Source organism: Zophobas morio, unplaced genomic scaffold (genome assembly GCF_036711695.1).
Source record: "Zophobas morio isolate AGI-343-1 ecotype UQ-CSIRO unplaced genomic scaffold, CSIRO_AGI_Zmor_V1 ptg000026l, whole genome shotgun sequence".
NCBI lineage: Eukaryota > Metazoa > Arthropoda > Insecta > Coleoptera > Tenebrionidae > Zophobas > Zophobas morio.
The window spans coordinates 435,577-457,742 of record NW_026972131.1 but is presented as its reverse complement, the minus strand read 5'-3'; the positions used below and the strand labels follow the sequence as shown (position 1 = coordinate 457,742).

The following is a 22,166-nucleotide window of genomic DNA, read 5'->3' as shown; positions in this document are numbered from 1 at the left end:
TATCATTAACCACACATTAATTAAAACATGATTGTTATGTACTTGTATTTAGCCAAAATAAATAATATGTAGCTGAAAATGCAGGTAGCAACCCGCCACTCTCCTGCTGCACCGTTCGACGCATTGCCCACAGCTGAAAGCAAGGCAGCAGGCAAGCAGGCAGCAGTAGTTAACCTCAACCTGCCGCGCAGAATAAACAGTTACAAACAGTTTTCAGTTATAAGGTTTGTTGCCGGTCTGCAGTCGACAACGTTTACTCGTTTAGTTCTTGCAAATATTGAGAATTTCAGCGGTGGAATATTTGATGTAAGTTATTTTTTTATATTTCAGTTGGTTTGGTATGAAATGGAGTAAGTTTTATTATGATTTATTGTTTGACTAATAAACTTGTATTAATATTTAAAGAAAATGTAACTACATTTATTAGTACGTCACATTGAGTTTCTGCACCGATAAGAATCTGCAATTTTCAAAATTATGTATATTGACATTTTAAAACCCTTGTAAAAATAACAAACAATATTTTGCCAAGTTCAAGGGTTAAACCTAGTGTTAAAGTAATTAATGAAGTGACAACAAATTAACGGTAATAATTAGCTACCTTACAAAACATTATCTATATTGTGCGGCAACCTGCAGTGCACGAGAGATCCATTTTTCGTGTCTTTGGGTGACATCGTCATTTCATTTACCCCAAACACACACCCATCTAATACTCCGAATAAGCTTGCCCAAAAGTGTACCTGTTTACATTATTATTAAATTTTTGTTGTGGGTCATGCTTATTGTACTTTCCTAATATAATTAATTTTTTCCTGCATGTAATTATTATTATTCACGTATTTTGTAATATTTTTCGTTAAATAAACACAAATGCATTAGTTTTCATTGTGTTTCAGATAACGAAAAATGCAATACTGAAAATTTACCACTGCTACCATAACACAGAAATTTGACACAAAGTGATCCAAAATGACTTCAAGACTAGCTGAAATGCAGGTGAGTGGGATTTACTTAAATTAAGTAGGTTTAAAACTAAAACAAGAAAATGAAATCCTTCGCAAACATGTTTGTCTGCATTTGTCTTTGTGTGGGTTTAGAAAAGGCCAAAAACCCACTGAAAACCTTGAAATGGATAAATGAACTTTATTCAATCTTCAGATTCTTCAGTAACATGCTTTCCATATGATGTTTTAAATTATGATGCATCCATGAAAATTACATTAGCAGAATAAAATTAAACTATATGTATTTACAAAAAAAAAAATAGCTTAAAGAATAGTAACCACTACGTAAGTACATCACAATTGATTTGTGCAATGATAACACCTGTTTGATCCAGTGACATATAGGCCCGGTTTTATTGGAAATCGATGTGCAGAATAAGTACGACCTAGATATGCATAATGAAGTTTTCACTGTCGTGTATGTGGCAATATATACAAATGCATTATTAGTTGCTGTCAGGTGGATGTCTCAGTACGTTTTTAAAGATGCATACAACCTAATTCTGTGAATAAAAACGTAAATTTTCTTATACCTTACATCTAAAAAATGTATGAGAATTATTAACTAACGAGTTCAAGATATCTGTCAAGGATCAATATAATGAATCGTTTTTATTTTCAATAACGGAACACATGAGAGTTAGCCCTGTTATTAGCAGAGCAAGGTTCTTTAATTATCTGGTGAAGAACATGAAAACGCAACCTCGCATTTGGAGCTTTTGTAACAGTTACATGTTCAGAGTCGTTATTGATACAAGCTCAAACTGTAACAAACAATAATTAGCGATTAGATATTTTTTTAAATTTTCGACAGAAAAATTTTTCGTTCTTGTCTGTTAGAACATTTTTATTCCTAGAGAAGGATTTCTTAACATCACACAAATTTCAATGGTACACGTTTTTTTTTAAGTATCTTCATGCCATTTCACCTAGTTTCCTCGGGGTATCTTCCAATTGTTTATATAATAATTGCTCTATTACATCCACAGACTGGCTTAAAACAGCCCAGTGGTCTCTAATCCAGTGATACTTGTTTTTAAGATGGTAAAATGTATCACGTATCAGGATGCCTGATTTAGGTTCCCTCGCCTCTCACCTATCAAGCTGCTTGATTTATGTGAGTCTCTTCACCTCATCGTCTCTCAGTTATCATGGTGCTTAATTTACATGAGAGTGTACAGTGAGGAATTTGTTTGCTTAAATTTCTGCACAAGCATTTCCGATTCGCTCAAACATATTGTCACGTGCTGCTGGTTCTTGTTTGTAAACTTTGTCTTTGAGATAGCCCCATGAAAAGAAATCTGGATTTATTATAAAAATGTTATAACCAAACTTCGTGAGCGCTTAAAAATGATACAGCGCCAGACATTTCAGTCAAGTTTGGCAATAGCAAGGCAAGAAAATTCTCTCAGAATTGGTTAATTCTGTTTCCAACTCAAATACAGTACATGCTGATTAAGCTGTATTATAGTAATTAGTATGCGTAAGTCGCGCGAGAGGAGTTTAGTCACGAGCGACGAAGGAGCGAGTGACTAATTTTTTCAAGAAATTTAGTCATAACACTAATTAGCTACTTTTTTAATTACAAATCATTAACCTAACAGATAAAGCGGTGCAGATTTATCCGTCTACGCAGATCAAGTGAAAGTTGACATTGGGAAGTCGGTTGATTCACATCGCCAAGCAAGACTCCTTTGTTGAGGTTGGTTGATCAGGCGTTAACAGGCGGTCGGCACCCACGGTTTATGACTCATCGGTCTCACACCGCGAATCTTCCTTTTATAGTATTATTGCATAATACATATCTCTAGCACAAGATTACTGATGCCATTTAACAAATCTACACAAATAAGGAAAATTTAAAATTTACGGAATTAAATCAGGATTAGAAAAAAACATTTTGTAACAAGGCTTTTACCAGAGCAATATCCGTGAATTAGAACAGAATTAGATATAATCTGAACCGATGTATGTTTTAAAAATTGTTCCAATTTAGATGTTTTAAATTTATCATAAGCATGGTAAATTTTTGATCAAAATGTATTTGCTCATCCCCCCCTAAAAAATTGATGACGCCACCCCAAAATTTTGCTGATAAAATGCTATCTTAAATGTTATCACTACATTAATACTTTTTAGATTTGTTTATACGGAGTGTATGAAAAAAATTAATGAGCATGGTAAACTGTTAATACAAATAAATCTGTTTATTTCCCCCAAAACATTGATGACGTTATCTCAAAATTTTGCGGAATAAATTCCATCCAAAATGTGCAAAATATGTATAAATTAAGAACGAGTCATCCCATTTTCTCGAAAATGTGAAAATACAAACGTGTTTATTTCATAAGAATTATAATAATGATATTCAGAACATTTTGTCGATTGTAGCTTACTAGTTAATTGTTTTGTTCCTCTGTTTTGAGGAGTCGAACGTATTCAAACCAAACTAATTTCTACGTGACATCCTCCCGATGTATAAACATAAACACTTTGAAGTTGTTTTTCTTATCGAGGATATTCTTTTTTTTAAGTGAAACTTTCTCGGGAGTCCCAACTGTTTTTAAAAATGCGAAACCTTCTCGGTGGCGCTAAATGCCTTCTTTTTAAATGTGAACCTTCTCGGGGACCCAAATGTATTTTTTTTAAGAATGTGAAACCTTCTCGAGGGTCCCAACTGTTTGTTTTAAAAATGTAAAACCTTCTCGGAAGCCCCAAATGTCTTTTTTTAAGTGAAACCGTCTCGTGAGCCCCTAATGTCTTTTTTTTAAGTGAAACCTAGGGAGTCCCAACTGCCTTTTTTAAAAATGTGAAACCTTCTCGGTGGCGCCAAATGCCTGCTTTTTAAATATCAACCTTTTCGGGGGCCTCACATGTATTTTTTTAAGAATGTGAAACCTTCTAGAGGGTCCCAAATGTCTTTTTTCTTAGTGCAATCTTCTCGTGAGCCCCAAATGTCTTTTTTTTAAGTGAAACCTTTTCGGGAGTCCCAACTGCCTTTTTTAAAAATGCGAAACCTTCTCTGTGGCGCCAAATGCCTTCTTTTTAAATGTGAACCTTCTCGGAGACCCCAAATGTATTTTTTTAAGAGTGTGAAACCTCGGTGGCGTCAAATGCCTTCTTTTTAAATGTGAACCTTCTCGGAGACCCCAAATGTCTTTTTAAAAAATGCGAAACTTTCTCGGTGGCGCCAAATGCCTTCTTTTTAAATGTGAACCTTCTCTGGGGAACCAAATGTATTTTTTTAAGAATGTGAAACCTTCTCGGGGGTCCCAACTGTATTTTTTAAAAATGTGAAACCTTCTCGGGAGCCCCAAATGTCTTTTTTTTTAAGTGAAACCTTCTCGGGAGCTCCAAATGTCTTTTTTTTAAGTGAAACCTTCTCGGGAGTCCGAACTGCCTTTTTTAAAAATGTGAAACCTTCTCGGTGGCGCCAAATGCCTGCTTTTTAAATATGAACCTTCTCGGAGGCCCCAAATGTATTTTTTTAAGAATGTGAAACCTCGGGAGCTCCAAATGTCTTTTTTTAAGTGAAACCTTCTCGGGGGTCCCAGCTGTCTTTTTAAAAATGTGAAACCTCGTGAGCCCCAATGGCTTTTTTTTTTAAGTGAAACCTTCTCGTGAGCCCCTAATGTCTTTTTTTTTAAGTGAAACCTTCTCGGGAGTCCCAACTGCCTTTTTTAAAAATGCGAAACCTTCTCGGTGGCGCCAAATGCCTTCTTTATAAATGTGAACCTTCTCGGAGGCCCCAAATGTATTTTTTTAAGAATGTGAAACCTTCTCGGGAGCTCCAAATGTCTTTTTCTAAGTGAAACCTTCTCGGGGGTCCCAACTGTCTTTTTAAAAATGTGAACCTTCTCGGGAGTCCCAACTGCCTTTTTTAAAAATGTGAAACCTTCTCGGTGGCGCCAAATGCCTGCTTTTTAAATATGAACCTTTTCGGGGGCCTCAAATGTATTTTTTTAAGAATGTGAAACCTTCTAGAGGGTCCCAAATGACTTTTTTTTAAGTGCAACCTTCTCGTGAGCCCCAAATGTCTTTTTTTTATGTAAAACCTTCTCGGGAGTCCCAACTGCCTTTTTTAAAAATGTGAAACCTTTTCGGTGGCGCCAAATGCTTTCTTTTTAAATGTGAACCTTCTCGGAGGCCTCAAATGTATTTTTTTAAGAATGTGAAACCTTCTCGGGAGCTCCAAATGTCTTTTTTTTAAGTGAAACCTTCTCGGGGGTCCCAACTGCCTTTTTTAAAAATGTGAAACCTTCTCGGTGGCGCCAAATGCCTGCTTTTTAAATATGAACCTTTTCGGGGCCTCAAATGTATTTTTTTAAGAATGTGAAACCTTCTAGAGGGTCCCAAATGTCTTTTTTACTTCCCGAGCGTAAGCAAAGGAAGTATTGTAATCGAGTCCGTCGGCCGACTCTCTACTTTTACGTTTTCTCGATCTTTCATGACCCCTAGAAGACGAAGAAATAGGTCTCCCATTTCCGTCTGTCTGTCCGTCTGTCCGTCCGTCTGTCCGTCCGTCTGTCCGTCCGTCTGTCCGTCTGTCCGTCTGTCCGTCTGCCGTCCCGGATTTTTATTAGACAGATAATCTCCGAAAGTACTCGACCGATTGTTGTGAAATTTTGTACTTATATTAAGAATATCATGTAGATGGTAAAACGCTAACCAAAATTTGTCTAATCATCCCCACCACTAATGCGATGACGTCACTTCAAAATTGTACATAGTAAATGGGTTTTCAATTGTATAAAATAACATAGTCCTACACATGTAGTTTACAACTCTGAATCGACTTTTCACCCGAAACGTCCAGATTTTTGGAAAAAAAATCAAAATTATAAAACAACATTTTGAAATTTAATTTTTAATCTGCTAACCAGAATGCTTTGAAATGTTGCAAATGTTTTAAGGCTATAAAGAGCATCATAAATCGTTAGTCAAAAAATATTTGCTTATCCCCTCCAAAAACTTGATGACGTCAGCTCAAAAGTTTGTGGAATAAATCATATCTAAAATGTACAAAATATGATGAGTCTGTACTTGTGATCTATCACTCCATTCATATTTTTTGGATTTGCATATACAGGGTGACTCAAAAAAATTAATGAATGCGTAAATATATTTTATTGATTTAATCAGGAACTACAAAACCGAATGCCCTGAAATCTTGCAGATGTTTTAAGGTCATAAAGAGCATAATAAATGTTTAGTCAAAATATATTTGCTTATCCCCTCCAAAAACTTGATGACGTCAGCTCGAAAGTTTGCCGAATAAATCATATCTAAAATGTACAAAATATGATGAGCCTGTACTTGTCATTTATCACTCCATTCATATTTTTTGGATTTGCATATACAGAGTGACTCAAAAAAATTAATGAATGCGTAAATATATTTTATTGATTTAATCAGGAACTACAAAACGGAATGCTCTGACATCTTGCAGATGTTTGAAGGTTATAAAGAGCATAATAAATGTTTAGTCAAAATATATTTGCTTATCCCCTCCAAAAACTTGATGACGTCAGCTCGAAAATTTGCCGAATAAATCATATCTAAAATGTACAAAATATGATCAGTCTGTACTTGTGATCTATCACTCCATTCATATTTTTTGGATTTGCATATACAGGGTGATTCAAGAAAATAAATGAAAGCGTAAATTTATTTTACTGATTTACTCAGGAACTACAAAACCGAATGCTTCGAAATCTTGAAGATATTTTAAAATTATTATAAGCATGGTAAATTTTTGATCAAAATGTATTTGGTCGTCCCCCCTAAAAAATTTATGACGTCACCACAAAATTTTGCTGAATAAATCCTATCTAAAATGTACAAAATATGGTGAGTCTCTTCTTGTGATTTATCATTCCATTCAAATTTTTTCGATTTGCATATACAGGGTGACTCAAAAAAATTAATGAATGCGTAAATTAATTTTATTGATTTAATCAGGAACTACAAAACCGAATGCTTTGAAATCTTGCAGATGTTTTAAGGTTATAAAGAGCATAATAAATTTTTAGTCAAAATATATTTGGTTATCTTCTACAAAAAACTGATGACGTCAGCTCAAAAGTTTGCCGAATAAATCGTATCTAAAATGTACAAAATATGATGAGTTTGTACTTGTGATTTATCATTCCATTCATATTTTTGGATTTGCATATGCAGGGTGACTCAAAAAAATTAATGAAAGCGTGAATTTATTTTATCGATTTAATCAGGAATTACAAAACCGAATGCTTTGAAATCTTGGGAATATTTTAATGTTATTATAAGCATGGTAAACTTTTGTTCAAAATGTATTTGTTCATCCCTCCTAAAAAAATTGATGACGTCACCCTTAAATTTTGCTGAATAAATCCTATCCAAAATGCAAAAAATATGATGAGTTTGTACTTGTGATTTATCATTCCATTCATATTTTTTAGATTTTCTTAAGAGGTGGTTCAAAAAAATTAATGAAGTCAATTTATTTTATTGATTAAATTAAAGGCAACACTTATTATTAGTATTACACCCCAACCAACCCAATTTGGTAGACACAAAATTTGTTAAAGGAAAAACTCGGTTGAAACATAAGGGTAGCACGCTTATTTACATCGACTTTAACATTACAGACCTGCATTTGTTTTATGCGTTCACTTGATTCCGCGAATGTGAAATAGACATGTTTATAATCAACCAATTGTGAATTTCACCGTCAAGAATTAAAATAAAACCCAATGTTTTATATAACAATCGGAAGTCGAAGCAATAAAACCGATGGTCGTTTTGTTTACAGTTTCTCTGTTTGACTTTCACGTATGCTGTTACGCTTGTCATCTTAAATTAAGAATGTTTATACATAAACGATTTTCAGTTGCCGTATACGCGAGTAAATTGTTTCGTTATTTTATTGATTATAAAAAATCAATATTCAAAACGACCCAATTCATTTTCCCGAAAATTTGGGAATACAATAATTTTATTCTTAGTATTACACTACATCTATCCCAACTGATATACGTGTCCTTGCAAAAATGTTGAAGACGTCATCGCAATTTTTTTTAAATTCCCACTACAAAAATGTAATGAGAAAAAAACACAATAGCCATGCAGTCGTCAAGTTTCCGACAGCGAGGGAAGTACTGTCTAAACTCTTTAGACCAATTTTTTTAAGAATGTGAAACCTTCTCGAAGGTTCCAACTGTTTGTTAAAAAAATGTAAAACCTTCTCGGGAGCCCCAAATGTCTTTTTTTTTAAGTGAAACCTTCTCGTGAGCCCCTAATGTCTTTTTTTTAAGTGAAACCTTCTCGGGAGTCCCAACTGTCTTTTTTAAAAATGCGAAATCTTCTCGGTGGCGCCAAATGCCTGCTTTTTAAATATGAACCTTTTCGGGGGCCCCAAAAGTATTTTTTTAAGAATGTGAAACCTTCTCGAGGGTCCCAACTGTCTCTTTTAAAAATGTAAAACCTTCTCGGGAGCCCCATGTCTTTTTTAAAAATGCGAAACCTTCTCGGTGGCGCCAAATGCCATATTTTTAAATGTGAACCTTCTCCGGGGACCCAAATGTATTTTTTTAAGAATGTGAAACCTTCTCGACGGTCCCAACTGTCTTTTTTAAAAATGTAAAACCTTCTCGGGAGTCCCAACTGCCTTTTTTAAAAATGCGAAACCTTCTCGGTGGCGCCAAATGCCTTCTTTTTAAATGTGAACCTTCTCGGAGGCCCCAAATGTATTTTTTTAAGAATGTGAAACCTTCTCGGTGGTCCCAAATGCCTTTTTTTTTAATGTGAACCTTCTCCGGGGAACCAAATGTATTTTTTTAAGAATGTGAAACCTTCTCGGGGGTCCCAACTGTCTTTTTTAAAAATGTAAAACCTTCTTGGGAGTCCCAACTGCCTTTTTTAAAAATGCGACACCTTCTCGGTGGCGCCAAATGCCTTCTTTTTAAATGTGAACCTTCTCGGAGGCCCCAAATGTATTTTTTTAAGAACGTGAAACCTCGGTGGCGCCAAATGCCTTCTTTTTAAATGTGAACCTTCTCCGGGGACCCAAATGTATTTTTTTAAGAATGTGAAACTTTCTCGAGGGTTCCAACTGTTTGTTTTAAAAATGTAAAACCTTCTCTGGAGCCCCAAATGTCTTTTTTTTAAGTGAAACCTTCTCGTGAGCCCCTTATGTCCTTTTTTTAAGTGAAACCTTCTCGGGAGTCCCAACTGCCTTTTTTAAAAATGTGAAACCTTCTCGGTGGCGCCAAATAACTGCTTTTTAAATATGAACCTTTTCGGGGGCCTCAAATATATTTTTTTAAGAATGTGAAACCTTCTAGAGGATCTCAAATGTCTTTTTTTTTTAAGTGCAACCTTCTCGTGAGCCCCAAATGTCTTTTTTTTTAAGTGAAACCTTCTGGAGAGTCCCAACTGCCTTTTTTAAAAATGCGAAACCGTCTCGGTGGCGCCAAATGCCATCTTTTTAAATGTGAACCTTCTCCGGGGAACCAAATGTATTTTTTTAAGAATGTGAATCCTTCCCGGGAGCTCCAAATGTCTTTTTTTTTAGTGAAACCTTCTCGGGGGTCCCAACTGTCTTTTTTAAATATGTATAACCTTCTCGGAGCCCCAAGTGTTTTTTTTTTTTTTTTTTAATATTAAATCTCGGGACTCCGAACTGTTCTTTTTTTCTATTACACTGTGACTAGTACCTTCTATATTGTTTTTAGTCCATACAGCGAGGGAAGTTTTGTCGAAATAACTTTCGACCCCTTTTTTTTTTTAATATGGACGATATAATACAAAAGAGTAAAATTTGCAGGCATTATCATTTATGTATAACAAATGGAACAAGTTTAAATGTGCATCAGGGACGAAGAAAATTGTGCTTAAATAATTTTAAATCACACTTTTAATTTGCTTTGCTTTCCACGACTTTTATTATTTTGAGACCGAGTTTCTAATTAGTAATTACAGTCTCATTCTCAGACGAAACTAACATGCTTTTCTAGCCTATTAGTATTATTAGGTAAATGGTTTTCATGTAACAGTAACATACTCCATTTGTGGAATCACTTTTAGTTAACTAGATACATAGCACGCATAGCATATTTAAAAAAATTCAAAATCTCTATTACTACTTTATATAAAAATATCTAAAGAAAAACTTACTCCAGAATATTGTATTTGTTATGACATGACTCATTGAACATATGATAATATTAATTTATTTTGTTTAATGTAATTTAATACAAAAAATTTAAAACAGCACAACCATAATTTTGTCGCACTGTAAAGTCATGGATTTACATAATAAATAGCATATTACCTCATTCGCTAGTTACTTGTGAGAAAAATCCATTAAGCCCTATCATTTCAAGAAATCTCGTATTTCCGAGACTATTTTAATAGCGAACGATGATGAATGAGTTTACATTTTGTATTTGCACCCTCGTTCCTAATCATCCCCTTTAACCTTTAACCCACTAAATAGAGTCCGAGGAGCGCATGCCTTTGTAGATTTATAACACGCACTACATATTGATATTATTCAGTTAGTTTACGTGCGCTAAACTGTTTACTCAGTTCTTATAATTGTGATAAAAATTCCTCAAAATGCATAAATTCTTGTCAACTAGTTTAAACTCTGTGGTGTCGTTAGATTTTGAAACTTCTTGGGCTGCAAAAAGCTTGCAAGAAGCACTTCAGCAAGCTAAACTTGATGTAAGCAGTTTATGTAAAGCGTGCACATAACATTTTTTATTATTTACAGGCCAAATTTCAACAGAAACAAATCCAAGAACGAGAAGAAAAACTTCTTCGCCTTTATGAAAACCAACAGCAAAAAGCCTTCGAAAGAGTAAATCGTGGAAGTGCAGGAAGTAACACAAGTGTTGGTTCGACAGGAGGGGGAAAAGTTAGACAAATGTTCGATGAAAGGAGACAAAAAGCAGGAATTGACAAGAGCTATCCTTTGGAACCTTTAAAAGGAACAAAAACAGTCGGACGAATGAGAGGAGCAAGCATTGACAGAATTAAAAATGTGACGGTTAAAACCGTCGTTAAATCGAATGTTCAAAAAACCTCTAGAATAAAAGATAGCAAAACAGTCGTAAATAAACAAGAAGTAGTTCAATCTATTTATAACAATAATGGCGAAGATGAAACGTATGAGGAGCACAAATACGAATGTGACAACTTAAACAAAACATTTAATAAAGCGCAATTTGATATAATCGATATGATGAATAATCAAAATTTAAATGATACTTTAGACAACGAAGAAATGCCACAATTAGAAGTTGACGAACTAGACGAAACAATGTTTACCGGAAAATTAACTAATGTTGGAGGAAGGCTTCCTAGTGAAGTTGCGAAGAATCTTGAACAAAATACAACAGAGTCGAAACCAAATTCTTTAGGAAAGACTTTTCGGAAAGAAACGAAGGTAAGTCAATTAAACTACAAAAGTTTATTTATTTTCCGGAATTATGAAAACAGAAATTGTAACGACAGATTTTAGAAAATAATCTCAAAAACTACTCAAAATACAAGTACATGACATTTTTACTTATTTAGTTCTTGAGTGGGTGACAACAATAATCATTTGATCATCAAAGACAACTTAGTGAACACCACCAGTACAATTAAAGCAAAGTTTCATATAGGCCTGAGCGACCGGTGAAAATGTTATATTTTATGTTTAACCAATATTTTAAAGAGGAAATATAATTAGATCTATATGCTATTCGTTATTCTGGTGGTCTGACATTGTTGCCTATTTAATGAAGTGTTCTTGTTGTTTTATTAATTGATATTGATTTGTCGAACCAAATCATTTTCACGGACATCTAAATCTACTAAACCATTATTATCGTGATATTATTATTTGCACCTAAGTCAACTAAAGAATTATATAGATATAGAAATAACCCGTGTAATATCTTTATGTAACACTAAAAAATGACCGATTTTTGTTATGTCGGATTGATGCATTTCACAAATTAATCACACATTCAGGTAGAACTATTATTTGGCGGAGAAGCTGAAAAATTTACGTTTGCTATAAACAGTAAGTAGTAGAAGTAAATATTATTTAAATTTTATAAAATAAGATGCTCCTCCACTGAGTTTTTACCCCCGATACCCAGATTTTTGAAAGAGAAATCAAAATTGTATAACATTTTGCTCTTTAACTGCAAAACCGAATGCTCCAAAATCTTGTAAACGTGTTAAGGTCATCCTAGGCATAGTATAACATTAATGAAATTTGCTTCGTTTGTACCGCCCCAAAAATTTGGTAATGCCATTTTAATTTTATCAAATAAATGTTCGTTAAATTTTATAGAATTACATACTTGTGCATATGTGGTTTATGAATCCGTGTTGAGTTTTTACTGTTGGCATCCAAAAATCGAAAAATTTAAAAATCTGGAGCCTGAAACATCGAAAAATTGAGGAACTGAAAAACTGAAAAATGGGAAAATCAAAAAACAGATTAATTGAGAAATCGGAAAACTGAAAATTCAGAAACGTCAAAACTTGAAAATTTTAAAAATTGGGAAATTGAAAAATCGGATAATTCAAAAATCGAAAAGCCGATAAGTAAAAAACGAAAAACCGATAAATCGAAAAATTCAAAAACTGAGACAATCAAAACATCGAAACATCCGGATCTCGATAAATCGAGTTCTCAAAAAATTGAAAAATTGAAAAATAAAAAATTCGGAAAAAAGAAAAATTAAAATATACAAGAACTGAAAACTCGAAAAATTCACAAATCGAAATATATATAAAACAGTCGAAAATTGAAAAATCTAAAGTTTAAAAAACGAAAAAATGAAAATCCAAAAAATAAAAAATCTAAAAGTCGAAAAATAGAAATATTGAAAAATCCCAAAACTAAAACAAATATCCAAAATTGAGAAATTAAAAAATTAACCAACCGGAAAATCCAAAAATCAAAGAAATGAAGAACTGAAAAATAGAAACTGCGAATTCGAAAAACGGGAAAATAAAAAAATATATATTAATTGAAAAATCGGAAAGCTGAAAATTTAGCAAGGTCAAAATTTGAAAAATGTACAATAGAAATACTGAAGAACTGGAAAATCAAAAAATCCAGAAATCGAAAAATCTAAAATTTAAAACATTGAACAATTGAAATACCGAAAAACTGAAAAATCGACAAATTGAGAAATTGATCAATCAAAACATCCAAACATCTGAATTCGATAAATCGAGAAATAAAAAAATGAAACATTTTAAAAAACAAAAATTATAACATCGAAAAGTTGAAAAAAATTTGAAAAATCGAAAGTTTAACGAAAAATTTAAAAATTGGAAAATCGACGAATTGGAATCGATTGGCCTGAAAATTTGAAAAATTGAATAAACGAAAAATTGGAAAGTCGAAAGAAACAACAAAAATTAAGGAAATGAAAAAACAAAAAAATTGTGATAAAAATCGAGAAAATGAAAAATAAAAAATCAGGAAAACGCAAAATGGAAATCGGGGAGTTGAAAAATTGAGGGGACGAAAAATTGAAAAAGGGAAAAATTAAAAATCGAGAATGTGAAAAATGGAAAAATGAGAAATTGTAATATTGAAAAATTGGAAAATTTGGAAGTCGACAAATTGTAAAATTGAAAAACCAAAAATAAAAAAACGAAAAAGTGTATAATAAAAACTTGAAAAATGTAAAAAGTGAAAATCAAACTTGAAAATTTGAAGAAAAAGAAACAACACAAAATAATGGAAATAAAAAAACGAAAAATTGTGATATACAATTGAAAAAGTGAAAATTAAAAAATCGGTAAAATGAATAATAAAAATCGGAAACAAAAAAATTGGAAAATGGAAAAATTGAAAATTGAGAAATTCAAAAATCGAAAAATGTAGAACTGTAATACCTATTTAAAAATTGCCAAATTGAAAATCTGATGCAAACCGAAAAATTGAAGGAACGAAAAATTGAAAATTTTGGAAGTCGAGTAATTGTAAAATTGAAAAATCAAAAGTAAAAAACCAAAAATTACAAAATGAAAACTTGAAAAATCTTAAGAATCGAAAAAGTGAAAAAAAAGGAATATGTATTATGAAACAGAAATATTGAAAATTAAAGAAATTGGAGAATCGGAAGACTGAAAATCCAAAAACTGCAAAGTGAAAAGTTTAAAAATTGAAAAATGGACGAACTGAAAATTTAAAGCCTGAAAATTTGAAAAATTGAACAAATGAAAAATTGTAAAATCGCAAAAAAAAACACAGAAAATAAAGGAAATGAAAAAACGGACAATTGTGATATAAATCGTGAAAATAAAAATTAAAAATTCGCCACATTGAAAAATAAAAATCAGGAACATGAAAAATTGTGGAAACGAAAAATTGAAAAATCGAAAGAAACAACAAAAAATAAAGGAACTGAAAAAATGAAAATTTATGACATAAAATCGAGGAAATGAAAAATAAAAAATCAGGAAAATGCAAAATGAAAATCGGGGAATTGAAAAATTGAGGGGACGAAAAATTGAAAAAGGGAAAAATTAAAAATCGAGAATGTGAAAAATGGAAAAATGAGAAATTGTAATATTGAAAAATTGGAAAATTTGGAAGTCGACAAATTGTAAAACTGAAAAATCAAAAATAAAAAAAACGAAAAAGTGTATAATAAAAACTTGAAAAACGTAAAAAGTGAAAATCAAACTTGAAAATTTGAAGAAAAATTAAAAAAAAACCTGAAAATTTTAAAAATTGAATAAACGAAAAATTGTAAAATCGAAAGAAACAATAAAAAATAAAGGAAATGAAAAAACGAAAAATTGTGATATAAAATCGGGAAAAAGAAAAATACAAATCGGAAACAAAAATTGGAAAAGGGAAAAACTAAAAATTGAGAAACTGAAAAATCAAAAAATGAAAATCTGTAATACTGAAAAATTGCCAAATTGAAAAACTGATGCAAACCGAAAAATTGAAGGAACGAAAAATTGAACATTTTGGAAGTCGGGAAATTGTCAATTGGAAAATCAAAAATAAAAAACTAAAAATTACAAAATAAAAACTTGAAAAATCTTAAGAATCGAAAAAGTGAAAAAAAAAAGAAATATGTATTATGAAATGGAAATATTGAAAATTAAAGAAATTGGAAAATCGGAAGACTGGAAATCCAAAAACTTCAAAGTGAAAAATATAAAAATTGAAAAATGGACGAACTGAAAAGTCAACGCCTGAAAATTTGAAAAATTGAACAAATGAAAAATTGTAAAATCGCAAAAAAAAACACAGAAAATAAAGGAAATGAAAAATCGGACAATTGTGACATAAATCGAGAAAATCAAAATTAAAAATTCGCCACATTGAAAAATAAAAATCGGGAACATGAAAAATAGTGGAAACGAAAAATTGAGAAACTGAAAATTCGAAAAATTGAAAAATCGAAAGAAACAACAAGAAATAAAAAAACTGAAAAAATGAAAATGTATAACATAAAATCGAGAAAATGAAAAATAAAACTCGAGAACTTGAAAATTTGAGGAAACGAAAAATTGAAAATGACAAAAATTAAAAACTGAGAATGTGAAAAATCGAAAAATGAAAAACTTGAAATTCGAAAAAGTGAAAAATAAAAAAAAGAAATATGTATTGTAAAATCAAAATATTGAAAATTAAAGAAATTGAAAAATGGGAAGACTGGAAATCCAAAAACTGCAAATTGAAAAATCTTAAACGTGGAGAATCATGGAATTGAAAAATCAAAGCCTGAAAATTTGAAAAATTGAATAAATAAAAAATTGTAAATCGAAAGAAACAACAAAAAAATAAAGGAAATAAAGAGACCAAAAATTGATATAAAATCGAGAAACGTCGAGGAAACATAAAATTAGTCATTCGCCAGATGGATCTCTTTACTGCGGTATCAGCAAAAAATCTCTAAATTGAATCTTACAATTATCGGACAAAACTGACTATGTTATACCGGACTTGAAGAGCGAGGAACGTGCTGTCTAAATAACTTTAGACCAATTTTTATAATTTAACAATTTATATCGAGTATCAAAAATAAAACACCGATAGCTTTCGAATAATTTTTAATGTTTTGTGCTAATTTTTGTTTAATTCTACCAGTGTTTTCTATATTGACAAAATGACGAAAGAATCGAAACTTTTAGAGGGTTATACAAAACGAGTAAAATTTGAAGCCTGTTTTGTCAGGGTGGGTATTTTACCCTGCATAATCTCCGGTTAATTAAGTAATCAGTCCTTTCTTCTGCGCTGAGAACACAAAATCAACAAAACAGTGGTGAAAAATTTCACTAAAATTTTAAAAAGAATGATGATGAAATGGTTTTTTCTTTAACTGTCTTTGTGTTATATAGAGAAAGTTGTATTTAAAATTTCATAACAATAAGTCTGTTAAAAATGGAGATATTACATTCTGAAAATGTATTGAATATCACACAAGAGCCAAAGAGCTAATGTCCTGGCCGTAACTCTTATTTAAATGTCATTATTTAGGAACTCTAGTTTTAACTATGAAATGTAATTCCTACCTGAAATTCGCAAAAATTCAAAAACCATAACAACGCAACGTTTTATTTACTAATTGACATATTTGTTTTAGCTGCGTACACAAAAAATATTGTGTCACCAATAATAACGACAAAATCGTTTGTTTATAATAATAATGCAAAAACATTATGTTGAGTCACCATTTCTTGGAAATAACAAAAACTTTGAACGATAAGGACCTTCTATCAGTTTTTACTAAACTCAAGCCTGTTAACAAGGCAAATAATTGACATATTTCACAAATTATTTCAGTGTGAATCTCTTTTTACAGCCCATTATTAAACGAAGCATTAAGCCTGCACTCTCACCTCAGAATCTCTCGCCACGTACTTCTGTTCATTCGCAGCCATCGAAAACAACAACAACAAATCAGTTTTCCTCCCCTGTTCGATCAGTTTCTCAGACCATGCAATCCGCAAGCAAGGTAAGTGCATACGTTCTGTGGCTGATTTAATCACTCATCCTTTCATTACAGACTCCTCCAATCAAGAAAGGAACCCCACAGCCAGCTAACTCAGCCAGAGCTCCATGCAATACAAGACCGTCAGCCAAACAATCTGCCAAATCACCCGTTGCTCGTGACGATTTTAGTGAGTGTCGCTATTGTAATCGACGTTTTGCAGCCGACCGTTTAGAAGTACATGAATCTATATGCGGAAAAACTGCGAAAAAAAAACGTAAAACATACGACGCAACAAAGCACAGACTCGAAGGCACGGAATTAGAACAATATGTAAGACGTGGAAAAACTGTCAGTAACAAGGTAAACAGCGTTCACTTTAAAATATCTTTATTTGATTTATTAATCAATATTTCAGCCGAGCAAGCAACCACCTAAGAAAGACTGGCGAAGAACTCATGAAGAATTTATCAATGCTATCAGGGCTGCTAAAATGGCACAGGCTCATGTAGCTAAAGGAGGAAAGCTTTCGGATTTACCTCCACCTCCTCCTTCAAGCAATCCAGATTACGTTCAGTGTCCGCACTGTGGTAGAAAATTCAACGAAGCTGCCGCAGAAAGACATATTCCTAAATGCGCGAGCTATATATTCAACAAACCGAAACCTGGACAACCGCAAAAAGGAAAAACTTCAGGAAAGAAGTGACGCCAACAACAAAAAACAGACCGTTTATAAAAAATATTTATAAATTTTCGTCGCTAAAATGATTTATGTTCAATACATTCCAGTGAATGCCGTACTCTTTAACATTTTAATACAGTTAACAAGAATATTGAAATAAATCTCAAACATTTGGACGTTGAATTATTAATTAATTATTATGTATTATAATCAAACATCAACGAAGTAAAACTTTAAAACTCTAACAGTAAATTAATGAGTCAATTATAAAATATTTTTTTACAAATTAAAAATTTTAGCGTTACTTATGAATTACGATTAAATAATAAATAATAATGTGATATCAACACCTGTTTTTTTTTACTCTCTGTAAGGAATATATGTCATTGTAATTCTTACTAAATGCGATAATGGTGCTGTGTGATAGAATCTCTTTTACATCAAGTTGTATAACATATTTTTATATAATAATACTATATTTACTAGAAAGATAATAGTATGCTTATAGATTCCCTTTTTATTATAATTAGTAAATTTTGTTTTAATAAGAATGTGTTTATTTTATTGAATTTATTCTTACAAAAAAAAAAATGCAGTGACAGTGACCTTAAAATTCCTTTGAGCTTCCAACTTCTCGGAGAATTTTAAAATTACTAGATCACTATTACAAAAGTGAGGAAAAGGGGATTAACCCATGGAGGTAGGATGACAGGAGAGAGCATGCCTCATTTGACAAATGTTAAAGAAACGCCGACAAAATATTTTATTTTCACGCAAGAGCCATTTATTTATATTATTAACCCGGGAAGGGTTAAAAAGGGAGTAAAAATGTTTTCCTACGGTATCAGAGACTTTAATATGTACATATTTAAAGTCTCTGTACGGTATGCGCATGACAGCGTTGCCAACATGAAAAATCGCTTTTCCCTATGATCGACACTGCCGGTCAGTAGTATCCTATTGATCTTTTGTATCCAATAATCAGAGAACATAGAGAAGCGTCATAGTTTAAATTAAATGACGGTTGAGGGCTCCTCAACTTATATTGGTAACAGTGTTTGTTTCTAGCTAGGAATAAAATTAACTACAATCGAAAAAATGTCATAATATTTTTAACGACGCGTTTTACTTTCGACAAATTGACACTAGATTTCCCAGAATATTACAAGCTGCTTACTGTTTCCTTCACTTTAATTCGGGTCACACGAATTACAGTTCGTCGTTTGAGAACTTGTTTGATCTACAGACCAGAGCGCACTCAGGCCAATGTCGACTCTAAGCGTTCGGAAACGATTTGATTTATAAGCCATGATTCGTGATCTGATACACCATAATTTCTTGCTGTTTCAACTTTCGAATTCTCAGTTTTTCGAAATTTTAGTTTTAGTTCTATTTATTATTCAATTTTTAGATTTCACAATTTCTCAATTTTTCAATTTCTCGGTTTTCAGTTTTCTTTTTTGGTTTTTCAATTTTTCAATTTTTTCAACTTCACTTTTTTGATTTTTCGATTTCTCAATTTTTCAATTTTTTAATTTCTCAGTTTTTGAACATTTCAGTTTACTTATTATTCAATTTTTCGGTCTTACGATTTTGCAGGTTTTTGATTTTTCAATTTTTCGATTTTTTTAAGGTTTCGAAATTTCGACTTCCTTTTTTTGATTTTTCGATTTCTCAATTTTTAGGTTCTTTAGATTCTCAGTGTTTGGATATTTCAGTTTTGGGATTTTTCAGTTTTTCGATATTTCACTTTTAGGATTTTTCAATATTTCTGTTCTTCGACTTTTCCATTTTTGACTTTTAGATTTTCCGATGTGTCGACTTTTTACTTTTTCGATTTTTAAATTTTAGATTTTTCGATTTCTCGATTTTTCATTTCAGCTCTTCCATATTTCAATTTTTTAAACGTTTCGATTTTTCGACTTCCCGGTTTAGATTCTGTTTTTCAATTGCCGTTTTTTCAAATTTTCGATTTTTAAATTTTTCAAATTTGACATTTATAAACTCTCAATTTTTCGATTTTTCAATTAATCGATGTTTTGATTTTCCCATTTCTTGACCTTCGAGTGTTTCGATTTTCCTGTTTTTCAATTCTTTAATTTTTTTGATTTTTCAATTTTTCGATTTTTTAAGGTTTCTATTTTTCCACTTCACTTTTTTGATTTTTAGATTTATCAGTTTCTAGATATTTCAGTTTTAGGATTTTTCAATATTTCAATTCTTCGGCTTTTCTATTTTTGACTTCTGGGTTTTTCGATGTGTCTACCTTTTTACTATTTCGATTTTTCAATTTTTGGATTTTTAAATTTTAGATTTTTCAATCTTTTGATATTTTAATTTTTCAATATTTCTTAATCTTCCGATTTTTCGACTTCCTGGTTTTTCAATTTTTCGATTGGTTAATTTTCCATTCCCGATTTATCAAGATTTAATTGTTCAGGTTTTCGATTTATCAGTTTTTCAATTTTTTATTTTGTCCTATTTCGGTTTCCCAGTTTTCCATTTTTTGGTTTTTTGATTTTTCCGTTTTTCCAATTTTTCAACTTTTAACTTTTTGTTTGTCAATTTCTCTATTTTTCGACTTCATCACTTTTCAATTTCTCGTTCTTTTGATCTTTCAATCTTTTAATTTTTCGAAATTTTAAGTTTTTTGATTTCTCGATTTATCGAGATTTGGATTTTTCGACTGTCCATTTCTCAGTTTATAAATTGTTCAATTTTTCGATTTTGGCCTATTTCGGTTTCTTAATTGTTCGACTTTTCGACTCCACGATTTCGTGATCTTTTGATTTTTCGATTTCTCGGATGTCGATTTTCCCGTTTTTCGATGTTTCGATTTTTCAGTTATCCGATTTTTTAAAATTGTGAGTTTCGTTTTCTCGATTTTTCGTTATTCGGTTTTTAAATTTTAGATTTTTGAATTTTATATTTTTTCGATTTTCAGTTCTTCGATATGTCAATTTTTCAAAGTTTTCGAATTTTTCAGATGTTCCGATTTCTTAATCTTTTGATTTTTCGACTTCTCGGTTTTAGCTTTTCTGTTTTTCAAATTCGACTTTTATAAACTCTCAATTTTTCGATTTTTCAATTAATCGATGTTTTGATTTTCCCATTTCTTGACCTTCGAGTGTTTCGATTTTCCTGTTCTTCAATTCTTTAATTTTTTTATTTTTTCGGGTTTTTGATTTTTCAATTTTTTAAGGTTTCTATTTTTCGACTTCACTTTCTTGATTTTTCGATTTTTAAGTTTTTAGTTATTTCAGTTTTAGGATTTTTCAATATTTCAATTCTTCGGCTTTTCTATTTTTGACTTCTGGATTTTTCGATGTTTCTACCTTTTCACTTTTTCGATTTTTCAATTTTTGGATTTTTAAATTTTAGATTTTTCAATCTTTTTATATTTTAATTTTTCAATATTTCTTAATCTTTCGATTTTTTGACTTCCTGGTTTTAGATGTTCTGTTTTTCAATTTTTCGATTCGTTAATTTTACATTCCCGATTTATCGAGATTTAATTGTTCAGGTTTTCGATTTACCAGTTTTTCCAGTTTTCAATTTTTCCGTTTTTCCAATTTTTCAACTTTTAACTTTTTGTTTGTCGATTTCTCAATTTTTTGAATTTTCGACTTCATCACTTTTCGATTTCTCGTTCTTTTGATCTTTCAATCTCTCAATTTTTCAATTTTTCGAAATTTTAAGTTTTTTGATTTCTCGATTTATCGGGATTTGGATTTTTCGATATTTTGACTGTAAATTTCTCAATTTATAAATTGTTCAATTTTTAACTTTTCGATTTTTCGATTTTGGCCTATTTCGGTTTCTTAATTGTTCGACTTTTCGACTCCACGATTTCGTGATATTTTGATTTTTCGATTTTCCAATTTTTCGATGTTTCGATTTTTCAGCTATCCGATTTTTTAAACTTGGGAGTTTCGATTTCTCGATTTTTCGTTATTCGGTTTTTAAATTTTAGATTTTTAAATTTTACATTTTTTCGATTTTCTGATGTTTCATTTTTCGATTTTCAGTTCTTCAATATTTCAATTTTTCAAAGTTTTCGAATTTTTCAGATGTTTCGATTTCTTAATTTTTTTTTCTTTAATTTTAGATTTTTCAATCTTTTGATATTTTAATTTTTCAATATTTCTTAATCTTGTTGATTTTTCGACTTCCCGGTTTTAGATTTTCTGTTTTTCAATTGTCACTTTGTCAAATTTTCAATTTTTTTATTTTTCAAATTCGACATTTATAAACTCTCAATTTTCCGATTTTTCAATTAATCGATGTTTCGATTTTCCCATTTCTTGACCTTCCGAGTGTTTCGATTTTCCTGTTTTTCAGTTCTTTAATTTTTTTGAGTTTTCAGGTTTTTGATTTTTCAATTTTTCGATTTTTTAAGGTTTCTATTTTTCGACTTCACTTTTTAGATTTTTTCATTTATCAGTTTATAGATATTTCAGTTTTAGGATTTTTCAATATTTCAATTCTTCGGCTTTTCTATTTTTGACTTCTGGATTTTTC

The 22,166-nt window shown here is 31.2% G+C and overlaps 1 protein-coding gene across 2 annotated transcripts; it reads left to right on the top strand.

Moving 5' to 3' along the window:
* Positions 1-111: 111 nt before the first annotated feature.
* LOC135135984 (zinc finger C2HC domain-containing protein 1C-like) lies at positions 112-17,992 on the top strand. Of its 2 annotated transcripts, XM_064065084.1 has the most exons (6): positions 112-306; positions 900-999; positions 10,765-11,439; positions 16,835-16,987; positions 17,039-17,326; positions 17,382-17,992. In XM_064065084.1, exons 2-6 carry the CDS (start codon positions 973-975, stop codon positions 17,667-17,669), a joined length of 1,431 nt encoding a protein of 476 aa, XP_063921154.1. In that variant the 5' UTR covers positions 112-306; positions 900-972; the 3' UTR covers positions 17,670-17,992. The 2 variants fall into 2 exon arrangements, with proteins under 2 accessions (XP_063921154.1, XP_063921153.1); XM_064065083.1 differs by lacking the exons at positions 112-306; positions 900-999 and adding an exon at positions 10,551-10,715.
* Positions 17,993-22,166: the final 4,174 nt, after the last annotated feature.

Excerpts from the sequence above, each read along its gene's own strand:
- LOC135135984 (XM_064065083.1), top strand. The coding sequence starts at position 10,608 with ATGCATAAATTCTTGTCAACTAGTTTAAACTCTGTGGTGTCGTTAGAT. Across the intron at positions 10,716-10,764 it reads TTCAGCAAGCTAAACTTGAT|GCCAAATTTCAACAGAAACA; the intron begins GTAAGCAGTTTA and ends TATTATTTACAG. Across the intron at positions 17,327-17,381 it reads GAAAAACTGTCAGTAACAAG|CCGAGCAAGCAACCACCTAA; the intron begins GTAAACAGCGTT and ends TCAATATTTCAG.